The sequence below is a fragment of the Struthio camelus genome, chromosome 4 (assembly GCF_040807025.1).
Source record: "Struthio camelus isolate bStrCam1 chromosome 4, bStrCam1.hap1, whole genome shotgun sequence".
Taxonomy (NCBI): Eukaryota; Metazoa; Chordata; class Aves; order Struthioniformes; family Struthionidae; genus Struthio; species Struthio camelus.
In genome coordinates this window covers 11,560,849-11,587,912 of record NC_090945.1, presented here as the reverse complement: position 1 = coordinate 11,587,912, position 27,064 = coordinate 11,560,849, and the positions used below count along the sequence as shown (strand labels likewise).

The 27,064-nt window shown below is 53.9% G+C and overlaps 1 protein-coding gene across 1 annotated transcript in view; it reads right to left on the bottom strand.

Annotated features, from left to right (window-relative positions):
* Window positions 1-7,826, bottom strand: part of LOC138067067 (maestro heat-like repeat-containing protein family member 2B) — a 34,557-nt gene extending 26,731 nt beyond the window's left edge. The window contains exons 1-2 of the mRNA XM_068941026.1: window positions 7,792-7,826; window positions 7,383-7,435 (exon numbers count right to left, since the gene is read on the bottom strand). Of these exons, the coding sequence (XP_068797127.1) occupies window positions 7,383-7,435; window positions 7,792-7,826 (88 nt within the window). The remainder of the gene's footprint in view (window positions 1-7,382; window positions 7,436-7,791) is intronic.
* Window positions 7,827-27,064: the final 19,238 nt, after the last annotated feature.

Here is a 27,064-nt window from a genome sequence, read left to right as displayed (position 1 = left end):
CAGAAACCTGAAAGAACTATGATAAATCAAGAAGGAATCCTCTCAATTATATTAACACATCCATGAAGCTCTGCTTTTGAGCGCTTTGCTTTCGTATAGCTGTCTCCTGTTGGCAGAAGTCTCACTGCATTTTTGTCCCCAAGTACGCCCTCTATAGCTAACCTTATCCACTCCTGTCTAGGATCTACTCCTGTTCTTTTCCAATTCTTTTCTTTGCCATGCTGCAAACAGTACTGCTTTCTCAGTGTGTATATTCAATCACTATCCCCTCCCCGTCCCTCCCACCTCATGATCAACAGTTACTTCAATCTTGTTATGACTATCAAATCCACTTGAAACAATGCTGTGGTACCAATCACAGGCAAAGGCACATGCCCCGAGGAGACAGGTCCTTCTGTTCAAGGACCAAAAAGATAAAGGTACTCTGCACACGCCGTAGCAGTTTAAGACTCAAAAACACCTCGCTCTCCACTCAAAACTGAAAACACCCTGATACAACTTCCGCAGTTGCCCTCACCCTTTAGGGCCTAAGTCCTAGTTTTTAGCAAGTCCCAGCCTGTTACACCGCACAGAAATGGCCTGAAATACAAGACACAAGTATCTAGCCTTACATGAACAAGGGCAACATCCATTTAGCCACCTCCTAATCTTAAGGCTTAGACCTCTTCAGGTTTCAAGACAGAGGCTCCATCCTAACCACGCTTGCCTCTTAGGGGTTCTTTGCATTCTTTTTACTAAACGCCCCTGGGATTACCACACTGGCAAGGTTGAGTTAATGTGCCAGCTAACTCCTCCTTCATGAGGTAAAGACACATATTAAAGCTTTTCCAACAGATCCTATGTTCACAGAAAATAGACCCCGATTTGATTTCCTTGTCGGACAATACTTACTTTACAAACTCAACCTTGGCCCTGCACTCAGGCAGTCATGTTTTTAAGAGGTATTTAATTGCCTCAGACAACACACAAGCATTTTAGGAGGATTTGCTAAACTTCTAGTTTCCTGGGCCTTTCCAATCCTGCTACTGACTCCCTCAGCTGCTCAAGCATAAACATCATCTACAGTATGACTGTCTTCCCAACAGGGAAAAAAAACTAGTAGCACTACCAAAGAAGACTTGCCTCAGAAGACGCTTGTGTAAACCATTTATACTGTCAGAGATGCCATTCACATGGCCTTCCGGTTTCTCTGTGTACACATCTAGCATTTCATTTTCAGCATTCCTGAGTTTTCCCTACTGAGGCTAGGGAAAAGTTACCACCCGAAAGCCATTTCCTTCCATATTTGCTTAGAACTGAACAGATCAACACCTCAATGCTCTGCAAACACTGCAGACCTAAGATTTCAAGTCTACATTACTCAATTGGTCAATTCCCCTCCCCCTTTGGTTGCATTCTAAAATCCACAGCTCCTGTTAATTAAGAGAATGCAAACTGCCCAAGCTGACCTCCAGCACCACCTATATGGCAAGTCCCAAAATGAGAGAGATCTGTAATCCAACTCATGCTGCATGCACAACGACATCCCCTTCGCTTCTCGTCAGAGAGGATTATATTGCTCTTGCTCATGCTCCTACCTTACTGGCTCCTAATCCCTTGTTTGGCAAGGCCTCACTGTGCTGTAGTTGGCTTTTAAAAAGTCCTCCTTCCTTCTGCCTTGGTTGGGAAGCCAGTCAGTTTTTACCTAAGAAAGTTGACAGCCTTTAAAAATGACTTCATGAAACCACCACAACTTCTCTACTGTGCTACAAAATCATGACATTAAATTTAAACTACGAATTTTAGATGCAAAGAAGTTAATCCTAGTAGCTCTCCTTATTTATTATATTCATTCAGTAATGCAGCAAAGCATATAAGCATTTGGGTCATTCTGATACATTTGAAAACCACTCAGCTCCCAATCAGGTAACATTGATTTTATAAACAACAGTCTGTGTTAGATGGAAACTAGCTGGAGCTGTCAGTATTGCCAAACCACAGAGAAATAGCCTATACCTGCCTACTGCTAGAAAGCTTGAGAGAACCGCAAGCGACATCCTCTCCAGTCCAGTCAGGGTCTTCCGAGAGGCTAAATACAACTTCAGAATCCACATGTGCAAAACAAATATGGCATCTGTCAAAGCTTCCACGCATCAAAGGAGGAACAAAAGGGATCCATGCTAAAAACCACACACCACTAGGCTGAGCAGCTATTCATTACAAAACAAATAGGCAACTGCACATGAAGCACCCACCAACCAGAACTTGGTGATGCATCATGCTCTGACAGCATGCGAGTGATAATGAGACCAAACAGGCACACTGCAGTTCCATGTAGGACTCTCAGCAGCCACACTCAGCGCCCTGAAAAACCAGCTAGCACCTGAGCTCAGGGAAGTCTGGCCACTTCTTTAAACTCTGGCCCAGCTGAGGACAAACAGGAGCCTCTGCAATGCTCCCTGCCAGGCTCTCATACCTATGAGAACTATCCACTAGCACAAGCCAGTTCTTGGGGGACAGGTCAACAATTAGTCCAGCCCAGGGAGCCCTTCACCTTCAACTCCTGCGAGAACACTTCCTCCACATTCCTCCAGTGCGGAACTGAAAAAAACAGGCCATCTTTGAGAGCATTCTCCCCAAAACAGCAGAGAAGCCTTTTACAGCACCATGCAGCAACAGGCGGAGAAGACTGTTCAAAATATAAGTGCTCTGGGGCAAAGACCACATTCAGCAAGCTGGCAAGTCACTCCAGCAGGGAGAGGGGTGAGTCTTTCAGAAATCACCCAAGGGGACAACCAGCTCCTGCTCCTGTTTCCCCACTGCACATGCTTTTGCCCTCATTCCCCAGACACTGCTACCACAAACACAGGAGAATCCCCGAGAAACTACTCTTACTGCAATTCAATTCACCTCAGACTTTCTCCTGCAGTTCTGCCCACAGCTTTAAAAAGAAAAACCACAAGACTTCCTCATCAAAATGACTCTAAGAAATCAAATTGAGAAAGCCAAACAAAAACTTCTCCCCAGTCTGCATCTCTTTTGTGTCCTGTACCTGGCAAGCATCCAGACAGAGTTCCCCATGCTCCTCCTGAAAGCAGACTTCCCAGCTGTGCTGCCAGAGATGGATGAATTGTTCTGACTCATGGCTGGTGCTTCATTTTTTGGTCCTCTCCAGTATGTTGCTCCCTGGCCTCCACCATCCCCTCCTCCTCAAATAAGGGAGCAAGATTTTCCAAAGTGGCCAAAGTGCTCTCCACTGTCTATCTCAATTGCCAAATATGCCAAAGCTTGCTGCCCTTATTAGTCTCAGAGGTCATCTGCTCCTGTAACTACTCCATTGTAAGATCTAGACTTCACAGCAATTTTTTTTTTAAATCAGTTAGGTGAAATCTTTTACCCAACAAGTTATTTCTCAACCTTTTACTTAGAAAAGATCAAGAAACAAACTTCTTTAATCTGGAATAAATTCAGCAAACAGATTTCATCTTGATGATCATAACAGCCCATCTCTGCTCCAACTTGGACAGTTCCCACTCAGGAAATGCCTCAGGATTATCAGCACCTATCAGTTCTCCCAGCAGGTCTTTCTCCCCAGTCTCCTTGCACTGGTCAATTACATTATATTCAGTTACCATGTAACAGGCCACCCGGCCCTGGTACCCAGAGGACAGGACTGAGAAATTAGCTGCCTCTAGACTGATAGAGCAGCGCCACCTGGTGCTAACAGTCTCCAAGTATGAATTTCCTTCTAATCACCACACCTAGCTGGGCCACTCCATTACATCCCCTTGCTCACTTTGTCACCCCCAGGGCAAGGCTCTTCATTTGTCCCGCACCTGCTCCCAAAAAGTCACTGCTAAAACTTGTCCCGAAGCCACCAGTAACCAAAGCCTCCCAGCTCATAATCCTTCCACATTGGGGAAAAAAGGCTTACCCCTTCAATGCCAACCCCCTTCACCGTAACACAAGCAGGAAGCAGCCTAGACTCAAGCCCCTTCTGCAGCCCAGTCTGCTGATGCAACAATAGGAACCATTGGGACTTGAAAGGAGCTGAAGGCAGGCTTGAGAAACCAACCTAGACACCGAGGTCAAAGATTGAGGAGACCCTTCTAGTCTTCTCAGCAGAAGAGCAAGCCTCAGCCAGTATTAAGCTGGCTCTAGAAGGTAAATTCTAGAGAGTTCACTCTGGTCACTGACAGCAAGGCAGATTTCAGTCCATCACAAGTGCTTCTCCATCTCCACCTGCCAGCCATGACCACCTTACCACCTGCAGGGCCTTTCCCTTCTCAACCACCCTGCAATGCAGGCTACTAACCCCCTCACAGAGAAGGGCAGATGGGCCTCAGCTACGCCCTCTGAAACCCACAAGGCTGCCCTCTTGACCAGACTCACTTCCACCTCAGAAACAGGGCCTCAGTCAAGTCTGCAGAGCCTTCCCTGAAGCAAGCACACCGGCATGCCCATCCACACTCGGCATAATCACCACCTGCCAACTAGCTGCAGGCAAGTCAAGGACTCAGGGCAGCCAGACCTTGAGGCCAATCACCACCACACTCCACAAGCCATTCCATCCCTGCAACATTAGACAGAGAAGCTAAGCAACAGCAAAAAAGACTGCCAAGCAGCATATCCATGGTGTCAGAATTCAGGCTGTCTTCACCACCGGAACCAAGCTGCTGGACCAAGACCACCACTTCAATTTTGGTTTAATCACTACAGTAGCCCTCACAGGGGCATCTCTGTACTCCATACAACCACCACATGCCAAAACACCCTCTTCTGAAACAACCACAAACTTCCCAGCAGAAGCTGTAGCCAAGTACTTGCAATCAACTGCTACACAAAGCAGCAGACACTAGCATCAAGACTTCTTCTCCCTCAGCCTCAAACACACAAGCTGCAACCCAGCACACCAAGAACCAGGCCCAACCTTCTGCCTGTTCTGCTAGCAAGTGGCAAGCAAGTACATTCATCAGGACTAGCATAACCTTCATCATCTCACCAGGCAAACCAAGGAAACTCATTACACAACTCGGTAGACCTCCAGTAATGTTATCCTTCGTGTCAGCTACGGCAGCTTCCCCACAGGCCTCAGAGCTAAGGTGACAGAAGACAGAAGAGGAAGCTACAGCTGCTACCTGACCAGCATCCAGACACAGCAGGTACTCCCCTACTTCTTCACAGCAACCACCCCATTGCCTATTCTGTCCTAGGGAAATAGTGTTGCTCTCACGCATAGAACTCCAACTCTCTTGTCAAACTCTGTCCGCCTCAACTTTGGGCGAGTCACAAGAGGCTCAGTATATCCCTAGGCTCAGTCCTGCCCTCAGAAAAGGGACACGGCTGTTTCTTTGCTTCTGCTGATGCCAGCTCCCTCGCACTACCTACTCTGCTGCCTTGCTCCCCCTCAAACTCAGTATTTCAGGGCCTGCAAGATGCCTTCAGTTCTGCCCTCAAAACACAGGTGTCTCCGTGCCTCCAGACGGCACTGACCTCTGAGCCAGGCAAAGCAGTTCTGTGGGACTAAGGCTACTCACTCACAATGGGCCCTTTCACCAGGAAAGAGACAATTGGTGGCTCGCAGCGCTTCTGCTCCTGCACCTTAGGGCACCCGACAGGGACCCCAAGCCCCACCACCACTGCAGGAAAGCCCCTTCAAGCTTAAGGACAAGGACAGGGGCACCTCAACCGACCTACCCCTCTCAAGGAGTCCAGAGGAGCCTCTCAGGCAGGCCTCACCTGCCTGAAGCATCACTACCTGCACAAAAGGCACTGCAGACAGCTGCCTGCTGCAGTAAGCTCCACTACAGCCCTTGGAGCTCCTCCCTGCACCTGGAGCTGATCCTGAGCCTCTGGCTGGCTGTGGAAGAGACCCAGAACTCCTCTGTCCTGCCAAGCTAAGGAAGCCAGCCCACACAGCTGCAGGTCCCACTGGCCCTCTGCAGCCAGCCCCCAGGCCAAGAAGCCCACATCCTTCTCCATGTCAGCACAGCACTCTGCAGATGACCAAAGGCCCAGTTACACACCCTGGAAAAAACCTGCTGGATAAACACAGAAAAAGGTCAGCTTGCTGCTGACTTCAACCAGGAGAAGTAGACTTTCCCCACAAGGAACACAACGCTGACCCTGGAAATTAAGACAACCAGGAGCCCCCACCAACTTCACTCTCAACTGCATCAGTCAATATCCAGTTCCTTTGAACACCCTGGCCTGAGCTCAAGGTGTCCTTGCCTTGCCTGATTTAAGTTAATCACAAAAGGCACAAGGGAAGGCAAGGCACCCCAATAGTCCAAGGCACCCTCGATGCAATGCTCTGAGCTGGTACTCCATCTGCTTTAAAAGGCACAGCACAAAGGCAGCAGGGGCCTGCAAAGGACAACCATATTAACCCAGGACAAAATCCACTCCAGCATTTGGAATGGAACTGGGGGGGGGGGGGGGGGGGGGAAATCAAGTGCTTTTAATTCATGGGGTGGAGTCTGTGCATTTTTACTAGTGCATTCCCTACAGAGCACCACAGGGGGGGGAACTCGCCTGATGAGAACACTCTGCTCTTTGTAGGCTCAACCAGGTCTGCAGTATCATTCTACTGCTACATGTTGCTCCCAAGGGAGCAACAAGCTTCCACTTCTCCCAAACACAACCCCACGTACATTATTATGGCCTTGACATTCCCTCCCATGGATGGATTTTCATCCATCACTACCTCAAACCTTAGAGGGTTTTTTTGAGGTTCCCCTCTCATTCACTATTAGGCAAATCAGGGGGAAAAATGCACTTCTCTAGTTTCTTGGGTTATTGCATACTTCCCAGTCCCCAAGTTAGGGTAAAAGAAGACACAAGGACGCACGCTCCGGAGGTTTTGTGCTTCCCTCTGAAGCTGCTATTCAAGCAACACTAACCCCTCATTTGAGGCAGTTGGGCAAGTTCCCCGCCCACGGTTTCAGGCCATGCCTGGATTATTTGGGGCATTAGCTGAGGGCTTCAGCTTATGTACTGTTCGAAGACACACCGCTCAGCAGCACTAAGCAGCTTAAATAGGGCCTCGCCTGCTGATGCTGCCTTTCGACTGCTGCTCCTTCTCACTGGCCACACAACTCATTCATCCCTTTTGAAACTACCCACAAACTGGTCTCGCTCTCCTTTCAAACCTGCATTCCAACTCTTACACAAGACAGCAAGTGCCAAGTGCCACATTCTACAACTCACTTCTCCCCAGGTGCCCCCTGGCCCCACTACATCCAAAACACAGGGTTTCTCAAGGGCCCTCGCACAGGATTAACTTTGAAACACACCATGCCAAGCTCCAAAGGGTCCCCATGCCCTGGTAAGCAACACAGTTTCACATGCCGCCCCAAGTTCCTACACACATCATACACTGCACAGGCGGTCACGGGACCTACTTGAAGATGCAATAGCCTCAGGTGGTCTCTGAAGCAATCCTTTGACTCGTCCTCTACATAGACATCCCAAGCAACACGAAGCAGACAAAGCAACGACGACATTTTTCACCTTCTCGTGGGAGCCTTCAGGTTCCAGGGATGCCTGCCTTGCAAGACCACCCCACCTTCTCCTCCTTGGGGGCTGAAGCATTTTCCCAAGGCCTGCAATGAAGAGGCACAGCAGACAGTTGTACCTTGTGATTGCCTACAGTACTTGACACGACCCATCCTTCCACACAGGGGCAGCCAGCACCTGTCACACCTCCAGGTAAAGCTTGTTCAGGGGGTTATTTCAGCCCAGTCCAGCTGATCAACACTGATGTCAATGGACTAGCCAGAGAGTGCAAGGTCACAACATACAGCAACTCACCTCACCGGATGGCTCCTCTGGCAATTCACTAGCATCTCAAGCCTACCGAGCTCCACAGCTTGTCCACGGCAAAGACCCAGAAGTGTCCTTCAACAAGCACACAGCCTGGAAAGAAGCCCACAACAAGCAACGAGTGGGCCACAACAGCAAGTCCAACAGGAAAACAGGTGACTGCCACCTGCTAAAAGCAGCCCCCACACACTATCACCTGCTGCTTCCCCTCAGGGCATTTACAGCCACAAGGGGCAAAAGGTGCCCCAGCCCCCGCCACCACCCCCCCCCCGGGCCAGCTGGGTTTTCAAGGGTCCCTCACCAGGGCTTGTGGCCCTGGTCGGCCACTGGCTCAGGGCCCTGCCTAGACCCTCCGCCCAGCGGGCACAAGGAGCCCCCCTGCAGCCCCCCAGAGGGGCCAGCTCAGGTGCCTCCCCCGCCCCCGGTTGTCCCCAGCGTCCCTCCTGCCTCGCCCCGGGGCTCCGGCACTCACCTCCAGCAGGTCTCTCGAGGGCCGGGGGTCTCCGCCTCCCCCTCCGCGGGGCCGGGCAGCCCCGCCGCCGCCGCCGCCGCCTCCTCCTCCCCCGCGGCGAGCGGCTGCCTCGGGCCGAGCAGGGCTCCCGCCGCCGCCAGAGGCGCCAGACCCGGGAAAAGACCCCGCTCCCGGGGCCGCTTCTGTCACGGCCAACGGCCGCCTCGCGCCGGCCGCCCCCCCCCGCCGCCCCCAACGGCCGCCTCGCGCCGGCCGCCCCTCCCCGCCCCCCCGGGCCAACGGCCGCCTCGCGCCGGCCGCCCCCCCCCGCCGCCCCGGGCCAACGGCCGCCTCGCGCCGGCCGCCCCCCCCACCCCCCCGGGCCAACGGCCGCCTCGCGCCGGCCGCCCCCCCCCCACCCCGGGCCAACGGCCGCCCCGCGCCGGCCGCCCCCCCCCCCCCCGCCCCGCCAACGGCCGCCCACCACAGGACACGGGGGGGGGGGGGGGGACACACTGCCGAGCAGCTCACAGCCCCTGCTCGGAGACACCGAGCCCTCCAGCAGCCTGCAGGAAGCAGCCGCCCCTCAAACACAGCCCAGGAGCAGGGGGCAGCACCCACCACCCCAAAACCGAGGCAGAGGAGAGCACACAGCCTGCTCAGACCACCACAGCCTGCCCCACACCAGCAGCACCCCTCAGCCCCAGCTCAGAGCAGACCAGCACCCAGGTAAGCACCCCCCACCTGCCCCCTCCCAGCCAGCCCCCACAGCTCAGGGGCAGTGGGGGGGGGGCTCCCCAGGCCTGCTGGGCCCAACACACCCCACAGCTCTGGCCTCTCCAGCAGCAGAAAGGGGGCCAGCAGCTCTTCCCCCCCCCCATAATGAGGGGGGGGTCACACTCATTTCCTTCTGTCCAGATCCTTCAGGCAGCTTTGTAGCTGTTAATGCACTGCAGAGCAGACCTGCTGCTTTGGGGCAGTCCAGAAACCCTGCTTTCCCCAGGGACAGCTCTGAGTGCTCATGCCAAGAGCTGCCCTCCTTGCTTTCCTGCCTGCCCCAGCCCCTCCATGCCAGGGGACAGCTTGAGGCAGGAGCTGGCTGGGCTGCAGCTGGCAGGAGCTCCCCCAAGCAAGCAGGCCCCCAGCACCCTGACTTGCAGGCCTTCCTCACCCCACCCCCCCACTCTCCAGGCAGGGACCCAGGTCCTTGCCAGGCTGGGTTCCTGCTTGAGGGCCTGAACCCATTCAGTTGGCTGGTGAAAGAACAAGAAACCCACAGAGACCTGAGGCATGAGAACAGCTCTTCCCTCCCTGAGGGCTGTTGCTGCTTCCTTGCACTTGACTTGTTCAGCTGAGAAGCCCTTGCCTGAAGTCACCCTGCTCTTCTCATGTTAACAGACAACTACAAAAGCACATCCTAGTAGAGCTACTCCACAGTTTTGGCTCACTTCCTCAGAAGCTACATGCTCTTTCATGTCACTGTTCCCTTCCCTACCTAAAGGCCTTAGCAGCAAGGTTAGTTTAGATGTTTTGCTTCTTCTAAGGGAGAAAGCAGCCCTGTGCCACAGGCAGCTCTACCCACCCCTTGTTACTCTGACCCAGTCCCTGCTCCCCTTCTGCCTCTCCCACTCCAGGGGGCACCAGCAGCACCAGGCATTGTAGCAAGCCTTCCTTGGAAAAGGTAAAAACCACCCCAGCATCTCTCCTCAAGTGCTCCTTTTAACTAGAGGAGGACCTTGGCCCAGGACACCCCAAACAGAACAAGGAGCTGTACTTGTTCTCAGGGTGGAAGCCACATGCTGCCTTGTCTCAAGAGCACTTGAGTCTCAAGAGCATTCAGGCTGCTCTACACAGCCAACACCCCCCACACCTTCTCAAGTTAAATCCAGGTGGCTTTCCTTTTTTTCATGCAACCCCTGAGAGAGACCTTTTCTTTTTAGTGCTACCCTTAAAACACACAGAAAAATCCTGGAGGGACTCAGAAGCCACAGAAGTTAACAGTGCTGACCTCCCCTGGTTTGGAAGAAACCCAGGCTGCCTGGCTTGAAGCATCCCTCTCCCAGCTCTTGAGGAAGCCCATGAAGCAGGCAAGTCAACAGTGCAAGCAGGAGAAGAGAGCATGGGAAAGCTGTCTGGTTTGCCCTCTCAGTGGTAGTGGTGCAATCCCATATCGGACACCTGAGCACCCATGCACAGTAACCAAGCTCAACCAAGGCTGCCACACTGTCTTACATGCACATGTGAGCAGTGACTTCTCCCAAATGCCTTGGGGGGGGGATGGTTTAATCAGGCCTGAGTACATTTCCCCAGAGCCTTGAAACTCCTTCAGGGAGAGGGGAACTCAGGGAGGGATTTAAAAAAAATCCTCTGAAACCCTGACAACTGCTAACCTTGCTTTGAGCATTCAAGCCCTAGGAGAGGGACAAGAAGGGTTAAGTCCTCACAGCTCAGTTGACTAACCAGGGGGGGGTGTTACCCCACACCTGAGGAAAAGCCTCCCTGACTAAGCTACAGCCCCCATTAGGGGCCTGCAGAAAGCTTAACAAGGCCCTCAGAAAAGCTTCCCTGCTGTGAACACACTGCAGGGCATCCAGCCCCCCAAACCCAGCAGTCATGAGTGACTGGGTCACCCATGAGGGTCTGGGGGACAGAAACAGGCTTTGACTCACTTGCTGCTCCCTCCTCCACTCAGGGGGGCCTTAAGCATTCAGCACAAGGATTAACACGGACCCAAACACTCTGGGAAGCATAACACAGAAAGCCTGGCTTGAGAACAACCTGGTGTTGGCCAGCCCTTCCTCCCTGTTCTGGGGACACATCCTGCAGCAACTGCAGTAAGCCAGCCCCACCACAACAAGCATCCACAACCCAAGGCTAGCCACCCACCAGGGAACTACCTCACTGAGCACAACACAGCCCCTTAACATCTCCAGGTGCAACAGGCAGAGCTACATAACAACAGAGCCCACTCCCAGCCCTGGGAAAAAATAACACAGCCAGTCCATCCAGAAAACTGCTTAAGGAAACACCCCCACCCCCAAGAAGCAGGGCTCAAGCTAGAGCCACAACACCCTTGTAAACCAACCCCCCCCCCCCCCCAAGAGCAGGAATGACACCACAACACAGCTCTGAGGCTCACATGCAGAAACCAAAACCACAAACAAAGCCACATCACAACTAGAAGGCTTACCTAAGGGGGGGTGGGGAAACACACTAAAAACAAACCCCACAAATTGCCACAGAAACATAAAGACCCAACCCACCCCTAAAGACACCCCCCAACCCCCACTAAACAAAGCCTCCAGCCCCAAGGCTCAGCTTAAATACAGCCCTCAAGCCAATGGGCAAAGGGTGCGTGGGCGGAGGTGCCAGGTGAGGCTGCTGGAGGCAGTTAGGACCTCTTAGTGCATTCAGGGTCTGGACGGGGCAGGCAATCGTTACAGGGCCAGGCCTCTTAACTGTCAGCAGAGTAATTCAGGAGGCTCAGAGTTTTCTGAGGGAGCACCAAAGCATTCTGGAAAAGAAGACAGCTGTTGCTTTCTACCTCTTGCGTTGCAAGGACCAATGCAAAAAAGCCCCTAGGCAGTGCTAGCCAAGGCCAGGCCCAAAGCGTTCGAGAGGTATTTCTTTGCCTAATGCATAATTAAGCTCTGGACTTCCTGGCTGGATGTGAACAGTTTGCATGGGTTCCAAAAACGCCTGGACAAACTCTCCGAAAAGACAAATCTGTGAGGGCTGCTGCTAAATCCAAAGCCAACACCTCTGGTGCTGGGAGCGCTTGAGCCATAGCTAGCAAGGTACAGAACAGCTGCAGGAGCCGGATGACTGTGCGCTCGTGCTGCGCATCTAGGCGGGTACAGCTCCTTGGAAACGTTGGGAAGGTTCTCAACATCCAGCGCTAGCCGGTGTTCAAAGAAGCCTTTGGCTACCATTCTGCCGAAGGCCTTTGGGGGCAGGTGACAGCAGCTGCTGGGAAGATCTGTGCACCTGATGAGCTCAGTGTGACTCAGCCCTGTTTCTCTAGGTGGTGCTCTAAGGGAAGATGCCTTTTGGCACAGCAAAACTTGTTTGCTCTCCCGCCAGGGTCCTGAGGGCACCAGTAGGCCTTAATTGCCCTGACCAGACTCAGCTGGGGCTTCCCTGACCAGAGTCACCTGGGGGCTTCCACCCACATCTCCTCTCCCCACTGGCCAGAGGGCTGCATTTAAGCCCTGGCCCCAGGGGTGGCTGTTTCCTGGCAGGGAGTTGTGGTGGAGTGGGTGTTTGGTTTTTGAGGGGGCTGTTGCAGGGGGAGTGGTTGGGCTGTTTTTTGAGAGCAGTGTGTTTGGTGTTCTCTGAAGGGTTAGGGGGAGTTCTGAGCTGTGTGTTGCTGTGTGTGTGTCCTGATGCTCTCTGCTTCTGAGCTTGTGTTGTTCTCTGGAGTGGTTTTGTGGTTTCTGTTGCTCAGTGGGTGAGTGTTTAATGGTGGTTGAGTGCTTGCTGCTAGGGTTTGCTTTGTCACTTGAGCTGAGAACAGGTTTTTGAACCCCCCAACTCATCAATAGGTCAAAACCATGTTTTGTTTTTTTTAACCTGCAGTGGGGTTGTGTTCTGGGCTGTTGTGTTAAAACAAAAGGATCAAGCTCTACAGCACCAGCTGAGCTGCCAGTGTGAGTACCTGAAAAGCAGAGAAGCTAAGCCAGCAAGACTGGTCAGGCATAGGCTCCTTGTCCTTCCAGAGGCTTTCTAAGTAACTCTTCCCAGAGTGTGCTCTGTTGCCTGTCTGTATGCCATGACAAAGGCTGCCCTATGGGGGGAGGGGGTTCAGTAGAAGGTGGCTAAGCTCTCAGGTCTGAAGGGAGCTCTGGAAGAGCACTGTTCTCTGCTTGCAGCAACCGATTGCTCTTGAAGAGCTAGGTGACTTCCAGTGCCTGAAGGTGACTGTGCTTGCCAACAGGGAGGCTGAGGTGTTTCAAGTGTGTAAGTAGGGAGTGAGTCAGGTCTCCTCAGAGCACCTGGCTTCTCATAAGTGTAGAAGAAGCTGTCTCTCTTCTAAGTAAGCCTAGCAGGGGAAAACAGGGTGGGCAAGCAAGCAAGCATCAAGTGTTTGAAGAAGTCTCCAGTTCAGTCGGAGAGCTTGATGGCTGGGTCTGGCAGAACTTTAGCAGTACTATGTTTTCAAGGGCAGTGGTAGGCCTTGCTGGCTTGAGGTGGCTTTGAAATAGGCCAGTATTTCTCTGGGGAGCTTTAGGGAAGTATGTGTAGGACTGCAGCTGGGGAAAAGCTAGCAGCTGTGGGGAAGTTCTCTTAACCATCTCTGGGCCTTAAGAGCATGAGCTTCTGCTGCTTTAACAAAGCACTTGGCTCTTCCATCTTGAGCATGCCAAGGAGCCTCCCTGGGTGGCCTCTCCCTAGCTGACCTGCAGAAGGGGGTGAGTCATCCCTGTTTTGCATGGAACAGCATGATGTGCTGTTCCCAGTGTGGAGAGTTTTGCTTTTCAATGACCAGCTGAAATCACAAAGCATTGGCTCTCTGCGGACTTGTCTTAGGAAACAGTGGGGGCTGTTCAGCTCCTTTATCACTAGAAGTTCCTGTTCTGCTGAGTTAGACTGACTTTCTTTTTCAGTGGGGGTTTGCTTGTGGGCTCTGTACTACTACAAAGAGGTTTTTCCTGTGGGGGGTGGTGCTCCTGAAACTTGTGTGGGGAATGCTGTAGCCCTAAGAAAAAGCTTGACTGCTACTAATTGCCAGTAGTCATAGCACCCCCTCAATGTCCCAGCTGCAAAGGGAGCTGGGTGGGTTAGCTGACTGACATGAGCTGCCATGTACAAATGAGGTGCACCTGTAAGAACCTCAGTAAGGTGAGTTGGGGAGGAGTTCTGGCACTGGTTTGTAGGTGGGGGTAGCATTCTACAGGCTCCTAACCCACTACTTTTCAGATGCTTGTGGGGAAGGGAGACCAACATAAAAGAGAGATGGCTTTGAGGGGGGTGTGAGGAGGGCAGCATTTCTTTCCCAAAAGAAACCTGGAGTCAAATGTAAAGGGTTGGAACTAGAAAGTATTAAATGGGGTTAAGTGTTCATGGAGTGCTGCCTTGACCAAGGTAACCTGGGATAAGCATGAGTTACCCATAATTGTTAAGAGCTATTGTTGAAGTGTTTGCCCAACTCAAAATCATAGTACCTATCTGCTTTTGGGCTCGGGTTTTCTGAAGGCCTCCTGGGGCTTGGTGCCCCTGGCTCCTCTCAAACTGGACATGTGCTTTCCAGATCTGTTGCAAGGGTCCTTGTTCACATTGTTTTATGGCTCTTCTAGCCTTTCAGTCAGCTGGACACAAAATGAAGCAGCAAGAAGAATGGGGTGTGCTGAGCCTGCTAGGCCTAAAGCCTCCTGCTGGGAGCCTGTGCGGAGAGGAAGCAAGGTGAAGGGGAGCTCATGGAAATGGCTTGTAGGAGGTCACTGTCACCCTGGAAGAGCCCCGAAGCTGGACGAGCCCCTTCTCCTCTTAGCTCTCTTCTGTGCTGTGATGCAGGCCATGCTCTTTCCTCTTGAGCTGTCTCAAATAGTCCCAGCCCATCAGGAATTCAGAGGCTTTCACCTGTGGTCTGCTCAGAGTGGGCTCCCTTCCTCAGAATAAAGGAGAGCCAAAGAGTGGCTTCGGTGCCTGTGAAAAGGCAGCAAATCCATCCTAAGTCTCCTTTCCTGAACATCTGGTAGGATAAAAAAAAGATGCTGAGCTCATGCCTTCTGCAGGCCTCAGTGTCAGCACTTGCTGGTGGTGACACAGGGGCGTGCAGTTCTTCTCTTCCCCTTTCCCCTGCTCAGCTCAGGCAGAGAGATTCAGTGCCTTGGTTCCAAAAAGCATATGAATGGCTTGATGTGTTGTCTTTCCTTATGACTCTGTAAGAGCTGGTGTGGTGGTGGTGGCCCCTTTCCCCTTCCCCTGGGCAATAGGAGCTGAGGGACTGCTGAGGAGCAGTGTTTTTCAGGGGAAGCCTCAGGGATGGCAGTGTTGGTCTGAATGTGTCATCAGGGGGTGCCCTAGTGGCAGGAGTGGTCCACATGAGAAAGGCAACCCAAGGATCACAACTGAATTGCCTGCTGAAGGCAGGAGAGACTAGGCTGAAAGCTGGAGCAGGGCAGATGCAAGTGGCTTCTGTGCAGAAGTGCAACACACCTGGGCTTGTTGGACTTGAGGTTTTTGCACCTTGCCCCGCCCCTGTGCTCTCACAAGTCTTGTTCTCGTGATCCTGCAGGCACCCATGGGAAGCTCAGTGTGCTTGTCAGGGGCTGGAGGGGGAGGTAGAGCTTGAGTGAGGAGGGGAGCCAGCTCACACTGCTGCAGCTGGTGGTTCCTGCAGCAGGGGCAGGCAGGCCCGGGCTTGGCATCCTCCCAGGGGTTTTGAGCCCTGCAGCCTGAGCATGTGAAGGCACTGCTGCAGGTCAGTCATAGGCACAGCTAGGTCTCGTGCTTACAGCTGTGCAGTTACTTGCCTCCCTGTGCTCTAGATGGGAAAAAGAGCAGGAGAAGAGGCCTGTCCTTCTCCTGCAAGTGCTTCCAGAGCCCTTGACCTTAGAGGGTCCCTTGTGAAAGTCAGTGTGCAGGAGCCTAGTGCTGCACTTGCAGCCCCGCCTGCCTGCCAGCGTGGCAGTTGTGCTGCTCACAACAGGGCTTATGTATTGTGTGAGCTCTGTCCCTTAGGCTTCCTCGTTCTCCTCTTCCAAGCAACTTGACTAGTGCTTTCTTTACCCTAAATGTCTCCCAGGCTGCCTGCTCTGTGAAGCTGGTAACAGAGCTGCAGCAGAGTGCTTAGGACTTGGTCGCTGTTGCTTTGGAGTCAGAAGGCATGGAGAGACCCTTAGCTGTCTGACTTGAGCCCTGCCTCTGCTTTGGCATGGAGGCTGCTGAAGACAGGCCTCTGTTTTGACAAGACACCTGGCATGGTTTTGCACAGGGATCTGCAGTCACTTGTGGCTGAGAAGGTGGCTTTCCTAGTAAAGCCATGAGGTGGATCCCTGGAGCAGAGCAGGTGGGAATGCAAGAGCTTCCTTGTCTTTGCCTGCCTCAGGCTGCTGAAGAACATCAGGGGAGTGTGACTCTGGGATGTGGCAACCTGGCATGATCCCGGCTCCCTGCCCTTGAAGAGGGGGCTGTCTGTGGCAGGGGCGGAGCCCCTGCTGCCCAAGGGAGAAACAAATGAGCTGGCCCAAGTCTCTCTGGGCTAATGGAGCCCAGGGCTGAGTGCCTGACCTTGACAGCCTCTACCTAGGGTGGTGCTGACAACCTGATGGCAAGTCACAGGGAGCAGCGGTTTCTGGGACCGCTGTGCTGCCTAATGTAGCCAGGCAGCGCAGAGAGGCAGGAGGAAGGGACTTCATATATGCCTTGAAGCAGAGTTACTGTGGTTTGTGCAGTGCCTGTTTTCCCCTTTTGTCTTTGGCAGAGCTGCTTCCCAGAGGCTGGGGAACAGGGATGTTTGCAGAACAGGATTGCCGCTGTTAACCAAGCGAGGAAGACAGCAGATTGATTTTTCCGAGCCGCGGAGCAGAAGTGGAAATGTGTTCCTCGGCTTATTCTGGTCAGCCTCTGTGGCTGAGTCTTGCACCCTTCAAGGCTGGGTATGAGTGAGGCAAGCCCTGGGAGCAGATGCTCTCACAGCATTGCTTGGCCTTGGCATGTTCTGCCTCCTCCATGTGGCTATGTCCATGGTGTGATCTGAGGAGCCTGCTGGGCACGGGGGTTGAGTGGCTTGTCCTTGAAGGCCTGCAGATAACTGCTGTGTGTTAGCTGCTGGCAACCCAAATGCAATGCTTCCAAAGCAGGACTCCTGGTATTTGGTGGTCAACATGCAAAGCATCCTCGGAGCTCCCCTGGTGTCTATGGAAAGAGGAAAATACCCTTTCAGGCCAGATCTGTGGGTTGCTCTTCTGTGTGTGTGTGCTGTGTGTTTTCTTTTTTTCCATGCACATCAAACCAGTAATTTAACTGGGCTTCAGGTGAGACAGTCTAATGGCTGTTCTTCCAGGAAAATTGAAGGCATTCTCTACCTCACTGAATCCTTTAGGTCGGAAGGGACCTCTGGAGATCATCTAGTCCAACCTCCCTGCTCAAGCAGGGGCCTCTAGAGCATATTGCCCAGGATCACATCCAGACGGGTTTTGAATACCTCCTCCAAAGACAGCTTGTGGAGCGGCAGCAGTGTCTCTTCAGCAGAGAAGCCTCCACCTAGGGATTGTTTCCCTAGCCTTTCAGACACAAGTCATGCTGCTCTCTGAGGCAACTGGACTTCATGGAGCAGTGCTTACTGCCTCTTGTGAGGAGTTGCTGTTGCTGATAATCCTGTTTCATTAAAAACTGACAAGCCAAAGCTTGAACCCAAGGGGAAAGGGTGCATAAGCAAGTGATAGGTTTTCAGAAACCCTAATGTGTTTCTTCTGTCAGTGTGGGGAGAGGTCCCTTGCTCCCTGCTTCTCTCCTCTCCCCCCCCCCCCCCAGGGGTGCAGCCATGTCCTGCTCTGGAGGTGTGAGGTCTGCCAGTGTGCAAGCCCTGAGTTTCCTGGAGCCTGGACAGAGTGGGGAAGCACACAGCTGCTCTGTTCTGGGGGGGGGGAGGGGGAGGCTGCATGTGGAGCATCCTGTGTTGCCTCCTGTGGTTAACCAGTTAGATGTGGTGGAGGGTGCAGAAAAGGTCTCTGGTGCCTGCCCCTGTGTCCTGACCTATTGCAGAAAACTCAGCCTGGCAGCAGAGTTTCCCCAGCTTTCAATCTCACTGTGTGCCCAGAGGGGCACGAGTCCACCTGTATCCTGCACGTGAGGCCCAGAAATGACCCTCCTGTTCCCTACAGAGCTCTGCATTGGGTCCCCCCACCCACCCTCCAGTCTTCCTCCTTGCTGTTCCTCTTCTGTTGCCCAGTGCCAGGGCAAAGTCCTGTATAAAGCAATGCATTTGTTGAGTGTGGTGGAGCTTCATGCTGGGGTGTGCCTGAGCACTGCAATCCTCCGAGTCACCCTCAGGGTGAGGAGATGAGGGGGGAGAAAAGGAGGCCTTAGCTGCTTTTTGCTTCACATCCGGGGTCAGGGCTTTCCAGAAGACTGCAGAAAAGACTATGGGCAGAGGATTTTCTGTGAGCTCCACATGCCATCTATTCCCTGCTTGCAGTCTAAGCCTGAGTCTTTGCACTGGCAGTGCACTGAGCAGGTGTAGGTGGGCAGGAGGTCTAGGGAGGTGTATCCCAGCTGGTTGCAGTAATTACACTCATCATGATGACTAAGACCTCAAAACAAACAAAAAAAAAAAGCATTGCATGCTGACTTGATCCAGGTAGATGACCCACAGGTCTTGTTTCTATTGCTGCTGTTTCTTCCTCAGTTCATTGAAATGTATAGGAAAGGGCATTTTTGGAACAGAAGTCCTTAGATTCGGCAGGTGAGGCTGGGTTTTCTGTCTGTCTTAGGTGTTATGAGCAGCAGGCGTGTGACATCCCATCATGAAGCGATGGGATGTACCAGGGGTTGTATTTAATGAACTTGTCCACATTTCTTTATTTCAAATGTAAAAAAGCTTACCAAAAACATTGCTGGAAAGGGAAACTTTCCTTTACCTGCCTCAGCCTCCAGGGCGTTTGTGTTCAGCGTATCACCTCTTTGTCGAGCGTTCCAGTATCTAATTTTTTGGACTACCGAAGGATAAGGAACTTTGCCCAACCCAGCTGGCTGCAAAGACGGAGTGTGCTTTGCAGTTGTGTTCTGTGCTCTGTTTCCTTTAAAACAACAAAGTTGTGTTTTATGGAGCAGCGATAGCTGTGCTCGACAACGTTATAACGTAGTTCTTCTTTCCAGCAGAACCCCAGTAAGGAGGAACAGCACGTTCCTTTCGAGAAGGACGAGGAAAAGGCTACCTGAAACAGACTCAAAGGCCGTACTGACAGGATGCGTGGGATGGCCCTGGCAGAGGTTGGCCCTGGCATTTGGAGTTTTCACTCCCTGCTCGTCAGCTCGGAGCCGGCCCAGCCGAGGTGTCCGCCTCGGATCCGGGATGCTCTCAGGAAGGTACTGTGGCATGTGAGAAATGAATTGTAGGACTTGAATCTAGATTGCGCTAGACAGGGGCCCATATCGAAGGACTGCCAGCCTTTCTGGTTGGTCCAGTTGATGTGGAGAGTGGATTAACCTCACGTGGAAAGTCTTGCTCTGGAAAGATGAGGTATGTTTGCACAAAACACCTCTGAGTCCTTGTCTCCAAAACTACCAGAACTTACCTGGAACAGCTGTCAAAAGTGTTCTTAAGGAAACAGACCTGCCCTGAAAGAAGCAGGGAGGGCTGCAAACTTTCCACTGTCCTTGCATGTGCTTCTCCGCTCTCTAGGCCGGTGAGACGCCCGTCCGGACTGCGGCTTCCCCGAGGTTCCCGTGAAACAAAAAAGAAAGATTTTGGTGTTAGGCTGCGGACCGGAGAGACGCAGGCCCCCTTGCGGTGACCCTCTCCTCTCTGAAGTGCTGCTGTACGGGGAAGAATGGTCAGGCTCACGCAGTACATGGTTTTATCCAGTTTCTTCCCTTTCTCCATGCAAATCTGTGTTCTAGGAAAATCTCCTTGGAGGAGGAGAGAGAGCTAATAATCTTTGTATTTGAAAATAATTACTGTTGAAAGTAGGACAACTACAACTAGTTTTTAATTGAACAAACTGCAACCTACTGTAAAGACCGCCTTGCCAGATGAGATGCTTGCGCTAGAGCTTTAAAGACCAAGGCACCCGTGCTGATGGGAAAAATTACCAGGTTTTCCCATCAGGTGGAAATGTAGTTTAGGCTTGGGAAAGTGTGTATATATATACATAGGTATCAAAGAGCCACAGAAATTAACACCTACGGGAACTTAGTGTACTGAATAAACCCCCTCCCCCCTTTCTTTTTTAAAAAGCACTTTCATTAGCTCAGAAGTCAGAAAGTGAAGATCGGGTTGACTGATGGTTCTGTTTGTGTGTTGCACACCAGATGATGTAGTCCACGTTCTTGTGGTAAGCTTTCAGACTTTTCCTGAGAGACGCTGTCACCCTCTCTGGATGCTCTGTTGCGCAGAACCAGCACATCCCCTTCTCAAAGCACTCTCCCCTTGTCTTGACTGGCAAGGGGTGCTCGTGCTACCAGTCCTAGAGATAAGCAGTCTCTGTAAAGATCTGTTGCGCGATAAACTTCTGAGATGACCTCTTTTTCAGACTTAATGCATTGTACTGGAAGCTAAGCTTTTCAACTCCTCTTTGAAAAAACAGATGCCTAAGACTTGGAAACGCTTTGGCAAGCACTTAGGAGCACGGCTTAAAGCTACGCTATCATGTGGGGGGGGTGGTGGGGAGAAATATGGGTCTTCCTCTTTCTTCTGTGGAAGAGAAAGGGGACCTACTGAGGTGATGCAATTAGTCTTTTTCCTCTCTATTTTATGCTTCTGAAAGAAAACACCAGGTACGTTGCAAGTGAGTACTCACAGCATCCAACAAAAGATAAAAACCTTTTCTGGCAAGCAGCCTCAGCTCCTGGAGATGTAGCTGAGAATGGGTGTCAGCCGCGAGCCAGAGCGGCGCTGCCAAGGAAAGGGACTCCCTTCAGTAGCCAAAGTACAAAAGAAAGAAAGGATAATAGCGAAGCAGCTTGCCAAAGAAAGAGTCGCTGCTTTCATTACTTCTAGTTCTCCCAAGCTGAATCATTTTTTTTTATCCTAACAGAACGCAGCCAAAACGAGCAGAAGAAACTAATCCAGGCAGTGCAGGAAGGAGGGATCAGATGACAAGGGGATTCCAGTACGTCTGCCCCGGAGGGGAGCAGAAGAGTCCCTGCAGCAGGTACAGTGACCCCAAATTAAATGACCCTCCTTCCGTCCCCCACTTCCTCGTAGAGCTGTTCATCTTTCTTGATTGCGGGATTTTGTAACGTACAATCCATCGCTGCCTTCCCAAAGAGCCTGTGCTTCAGTTCCTCCGGAAAGGCTGGACTTGCAGCATTTGCAGTGTCATGTTAAAACGTTGCAAGCGTTGCAGTTGACAAAAAAGCATTGCCCCAAGAGGCAGAGCACCGTCTCCCAGGTACCAGAGAAGGGGAAAGAACTGTAACCTTTAAACAATCGAAATGAACTTTGGTACCAAAAAAAGAGGGCTTTTTGTAAGGCGCTGGAGTACTTGGTTGAGAAATGTAATTTTTCTTTTCAGATAAAATACAGTAACTCGATCCAGCATCCCTGTGGGTATGCCACATCAGCAGGCATGGACGTACTGGGTACTCTCAGGTTAACGTGTTTGTGGAAGGCAACTGATGTATATAGCGAAAAGACCAGGTAATATGTCTGGTTAGATGAAAGACCCAAGCAGTAGGCATGGAAATCGTATCCCACTGACGCGGCACCATTTGTCACTAGGTGCTGCTTTGCAGAGAGGTCTGTGTGTGTGTGTGTGTATATATATATATATATATATATATATGTATATATATATTTTTTTTAAATTGCCAGAATCCAAGTATTTTCCTTTGGGAGTCTTTTACAGATCAAGGCCTCTATGTAACTGCGTCCTCTCCCAATGGCGGAACGTTGTTGCTCTTAGCTTTCAAAGACTCCAAGTCCTCTGGTTTGGCCTCAACCTTCTCTTCAATGAATTAACATCGTTGTTACCCCCGAGCATGCACCCAGTGCAGCCTCAGCGTTAGCTCTGTGAAGCCTCCTTCTTTCTAAGTTGTGAGAGATGTGCTCTCTTTCTTACAGGCTCTGCAAAAGGAATGAAGGTAGGTTTACAGATAGGCAGAAAAGGCATCTAATTCTTGGAGGTGATGGTATGCCTCAGGTACAAGCTGTCAAACAGAAGCCAGTCCTGACTTTGGCCTTATTTTTAAATGGTCGGAAGCCAGACGGTGGCGGTCTGGGTGTTTTAGTGACCTTGCAAACGTGCGCTGCAGCTGCGGGCCTTTGTATGATAGCGCTGGTGCCGTGCAGTACAGGAACACTTAACCCTAAAGAAGCTGCCTAACAGGCAGCTGCTAACTTGGCATAAATGGAAGTTCATTGCTTTCCCTGAAAGGGAGACATTAGTAACTGATATCAGAGGACCAATTCAGGAACAAGGCATGCTCTGTTAACTGCAATTTTTCATCGGCCGTCCTGCACGGGCAGCAAATTCTATTTTTCTGTGGGTGTGATGTGGAATATCTCCAGTGTCCTTGAGGTCAGGGACGTTTCCCTCCCCCCCCCCTCCCCCCCCCCCATTGCATGGGATAACCTCAGCAGCATGTGGAATAATCCACGCAGGATTTTCTTCACGTGATGCAGGTGAAGCTGACAGAGGAAAAGCCAAAAGAGGGGTATGTTTCTCCCCCAGCTGCGTGAGCTGTCTCCCCAAATACCAAGTTTTGCTTCTGACAACCAGCCAGTGATGAAAAGAGGCGGCAGGAGGCTGAAGCAGCGTAAAAGCATGGTTGTACTCTAGGTGAAATACCTTGTGGGCTGCGACCAGAGGACAAAGCCTTCAGCCAGCTCGGCGGGGCCCAGCGGTGAGTACCCGTGCGCTGGTGTGTGCCAGCCCGTGTCCGCCAGGCTCGGCTTTGGGCGGGAGCGCGGGTGGCCCTGTGCAGCCTCACCGTTCCCGGCCAGAACCGCTGGGGCTGGCCCAGGGGTAAAAGCGGGGCAGAGTCAGTGTGTACAAGACTGTGTCCCCCGAACCCACCCCTGCTGGGTCAGAGACAGGACTCGTGACCCAGGTGCGCTTCACAGGCTTGCTAGCGAGAGCTGCAGGGAGGGTGCTGCTCTCTGAATGGCAGTTGTTCAGCTGCGCTGCCGAACCTGGGCGAAGCTTTTCTGCTGCTTTCCCCACAGAGAGAGCAGGGTTTCTCCTCTCTGGGGTCAGAGATGCTCCTCGTTCCTCCGAGGGCCTTGAGACTCGGGGAAGAGCCGTTCGCACCGGGTGCTCCTGCACTGGGGGGTTGGGGAGGGGGCAGCTCTGGGCTCTGAGCCCAGCAAAATGCTTGTGCTTGTTAGCTCTGTTTCAGTGGTGCTGCGCGTCCGGCTGTACTGCTGTGTCGGACGGGGGGGAGCCTCGTGGGGTGCCGCCGTGATCCCTGGCTGCTCCGTCCCAGCGAGGTCCAGGGTTACAGCCCGGCATTTGCTCTGAGTGTGCGCAGGCTGGGTGCCGGGGCCGGGAGCTCCTGCTCGAGCGAGAGCTGCGTCGTCCTCGCTGCGATTCTGCGGCCGGTCCCTCGCGAGGGCCTTTGCCAGCGCAGGTGACGCTGTGTGGGAGCAGCCGAGTCGGAAAGGCTCAGCCTGAGCCTCGTCGAGGAGCAAGGCGCCGGCACGAAGATGCAGGAGGCGCTGTGCGGTGAGTGTCCCAGTGCGGCGCCTGGGCAGGTCTGCGCTGCGCCCCTGCTCGGCGGGGGCTGAGCTTTTTTTGTTGTTGTTATTTTTTGTCATGTCTGCGGGGCAGTTGGGAGGGAGGAGAGCAGGCTCTGTGTCTCCACAGGGCCTGTGCAGGCCGTGGGGGTCAGTGCTGGTCTGTCTGTGCCGGCTTGGGCTGCTGGGGCTGCGCAGAGCTGCTGCGAGCGTTCTGCACCGAAGCCCTGGCGGGGCAGGATTGCGCCTCGTGTTTCGCAGGACGGGGCGCTGCCCGGGGAGTTCAGGAAAGCTCCGGTGACCAGCGCTGCCCTGGGGGCTGCTGCTGCTGGCACTGCCAGCAACTGTCCCGACCCACGCCTGCGGCCATTTGCCGCAGTGCTGGGCCTCTCCTGAAATGCCCTCTCCTTTTTTTTTCTCTCCTACAGGGATGGAGGAGCCCCAGCCAGGCACTCGGGGGTGGCCGGAGCAAATGCTGAAGTGTCATCCTGCCACGGGCTCGCTGCTGCTGCTGCCGCCTGCGCACAGAGCCTGGGACAGCGCGTCCGGCAGCAGGGGCCGCGTCCTGGCCCCTCACCCGCACGGGGACCTCGGGGGCGCTTCCTGCGGAGCATGGGGGCATCTTCTCCTGGGGGCTTCTCCCTGCATCGCCTGGAGGGGCTGCGTCACTGGTGAGTAACAGCTGCAGCCTCGCTGCCTGTCTCTGTGTCAGGTGCAGGTGGTGCCGACCCCGCACGACGGCCTCGCACCTCCTTTCTGCGCTCGGAGACGGAAGCGGGAGAGCGGCGCCGCAGAGAGGGAGGCTTCCTCCACCCCTGACGCAAGGCGCCCGGCTCCCTGCTCGCAGCAGGACGACTGCGCTCGCCTCGCCTCGCCTCCCTCCTGCCCTGCGCGCGCCCTGCTCCGGGCTGGGGCCGAGCTGCCTGCGCCCGCCGGGCTCTGGGCCTCCTTGGGAGCCGAGCTGGGAGCGCAGCTCCGGCTCCTTGCAGCTTGGGCGACTGCCCAGGTCGTAAATCAATCACTGTCATAACTTGCATATGAGTATCATGTTCCATATTGCATCCATAGAGCATCATTAGTTTATTAATAGTATGTACATCTTGAAAACATAGTTAAATTACTATATATAAAAATGTATAAATGTTGAGTATAAATGTATACATTTGTGACAGCGCAGCTCCAGCTCCTTGCAGCAGTCTTGGTGACTGCCCAGGTCGTAAATCAATCACTGTCATAACTTGCATCTGAATATCATGTTCCATATTGTATACATAATTAGTTTATTAACAGTATGTACATATTGAATACATGGCTGTTTATATATAAAAACATTATAAAGGGTGAATAAAGAGTGGAACTGGAAGACGGCGTCTGCTCGCGTTTCCTCCCCAAAAGTGCCTTTCGCGCCAGAAACTATCTCAGACGCGAAGTTCGGCCTGGTGCATGCCGGCCTCCCTGCCTTCGGGGCGCGCGCGGACGGACCCCCACCTCCGGTGAGGGTCCGCGGGCCCTGCCTACCCCCCCCCCCCACCTGGCCCAACCACCCTCCCACCCCTCTCTCCCTCCCACCCCCCACAAAAAGGGCCTCTGGGTTGGGGGCTGAAAACGGCTGACTTAGTAGTCTCTGTTTCCAAGCCCCCAAAACGCAGCACTTAGCCTCCGTTTCTGAGCTCAAAAATGCAGGACTTGGGCTCATTCGGCTGTTTGGGGCTCTGACACAGAAGCTGTTTTCAAGCACCAGGAACGCAGCACTTAGCTTCTGTTTCTGAGCTCTGACCCCAGCCCAATGAACCTGTTTCCAAGCACCAGAAACACAGGACTGAAACACAGCCTCTGTTTCTGAGCTCTGAAACAGCTCAGACCAGCCTGGTTTTGAGCACCAGAAACTCAGGACTCGGCCTCCCTTCCAGAGCCCCCAAACTGCCCAGGGAACATGCTGTCTGAGGCCCAGGAATGCCCACCTCCCTTTGGAAAGCCTGCATTTCTGGGGCTCACAGCCAGGTCCAGTGGGCTGCTTTGGGGGCGCTCAGAAATGGACACCGAGCCCCCAAAGCAGCCCACTGGACCGGGCTGAGAGCCCCAAAAATGCAGCAGCGCTTGGCCTCCCTTTCTGAGCTCTGAAACAACTCCATTGAACCTGTTTTCCAAAGCCCCAAAATGTAGGATGCCATTTTGAAATCCTGCATTTCTGGGGTTCAAAAACAGGTCCAGTGGGCTGTTTTGGGGGGCTCAGAAATAGACACTGGGCCTCCCCCCACAGCAGCCCACTGAACTTGTCTTTGAACCCCCAAACCCAGGACTTAACCTCCATTTCTGAGCCCCTAAACAGCCCAGTGAACCTGTTTCCCAGCATCAAAAACACAGCACTTGGCCTCTGTTTCTGAGCTCTGAAACAACTCCATTGAACCTGTTTTTGAGCACCAGAAACGCAGGACTCGGCCTCCCTTTCCGAGCCCCCCAAACCACCCAATGAACCTGTTTTCTGAGGCCCAGGAATGCCCAACTCCCCTCTGGAAAGCCTGCGTTTCTGGGGCTCAAGGCCAGGTCCAGGGGGCTGCTTTGGGGGCTCACAAATGGACACCGAGCCCCCAACGCAGCCCACTGCACCTGGCTGTGAGTCCTAGAAATGCAGGATTTAGACTCCCCTCTTAAGCCCAGCCAGCCCCCTCAGCCTCCCCTTTTCAAGCCCCACAACAGCCCCAGGGACATGTTTCTGGAGGCCCCAGAAGGCAGGGCTGAACAACCGAGGCTAAACCCTGCATTTCTGGGGCTCCGCAGCAGGCTCGGGGGCTGTTCGCGGGCTCGGAAACGCACTCCGAGCCCCCCCGCAGCCGCTGAACCCGTCCTCGGGCCCCCAAACCGCAGCCCTTGGCCTTCCCGCTCCCCCGACCGGCCCCCTCCGCCCCCCTTCGGGGCCCCGGGCCGGTGCCGGCGCAGCGGCCGGGCAGGACTCGGCCCCGCGCCCGAGCCCCGGCCGCCCCGGACCCCCCTGCGGCGCCCCGCGCCCCGGCAGCCCCCTCCCCTCCCCTGCCGGCCCCGGGCTCGGGCCGCGCCGGGCAGCGCGGCTGGGGGACCCTCCCCGCCGGCAGCCCCGGCCGGGCGGCACCGGGCTCCGGCCCCTCGGGCTTTGCGGCTCCTCCTCGCCCCGCGGCTCCCGGCTCCGGCTCCCGGCTCCGGGCACCGGGCACCGGCCGCCTCCCGCCCCGGCCGGTCCCGGTCCCTCCCCGCCCCGCTTACCTGGGCCCCGCGGCACCGGCACCGGCCCCGGCCCCGGCCCCGGCCCCGGCCCCGGCCGGGAGCCCCGGACACCAAGCGCCGCCGCCGCCGCCGCTTCCCGCGGCTCCAGGGGCCGCGGGGGCCGCGCAGGCGCCGCCAAGGGGCCGCAGCCCCGCCCACACCGACGCCCCGCCCCAGGCCCCGCCCCGCCCCGCAGACGCCCCGCCCCGCCCCAGGCCCCGCCCCCGGCG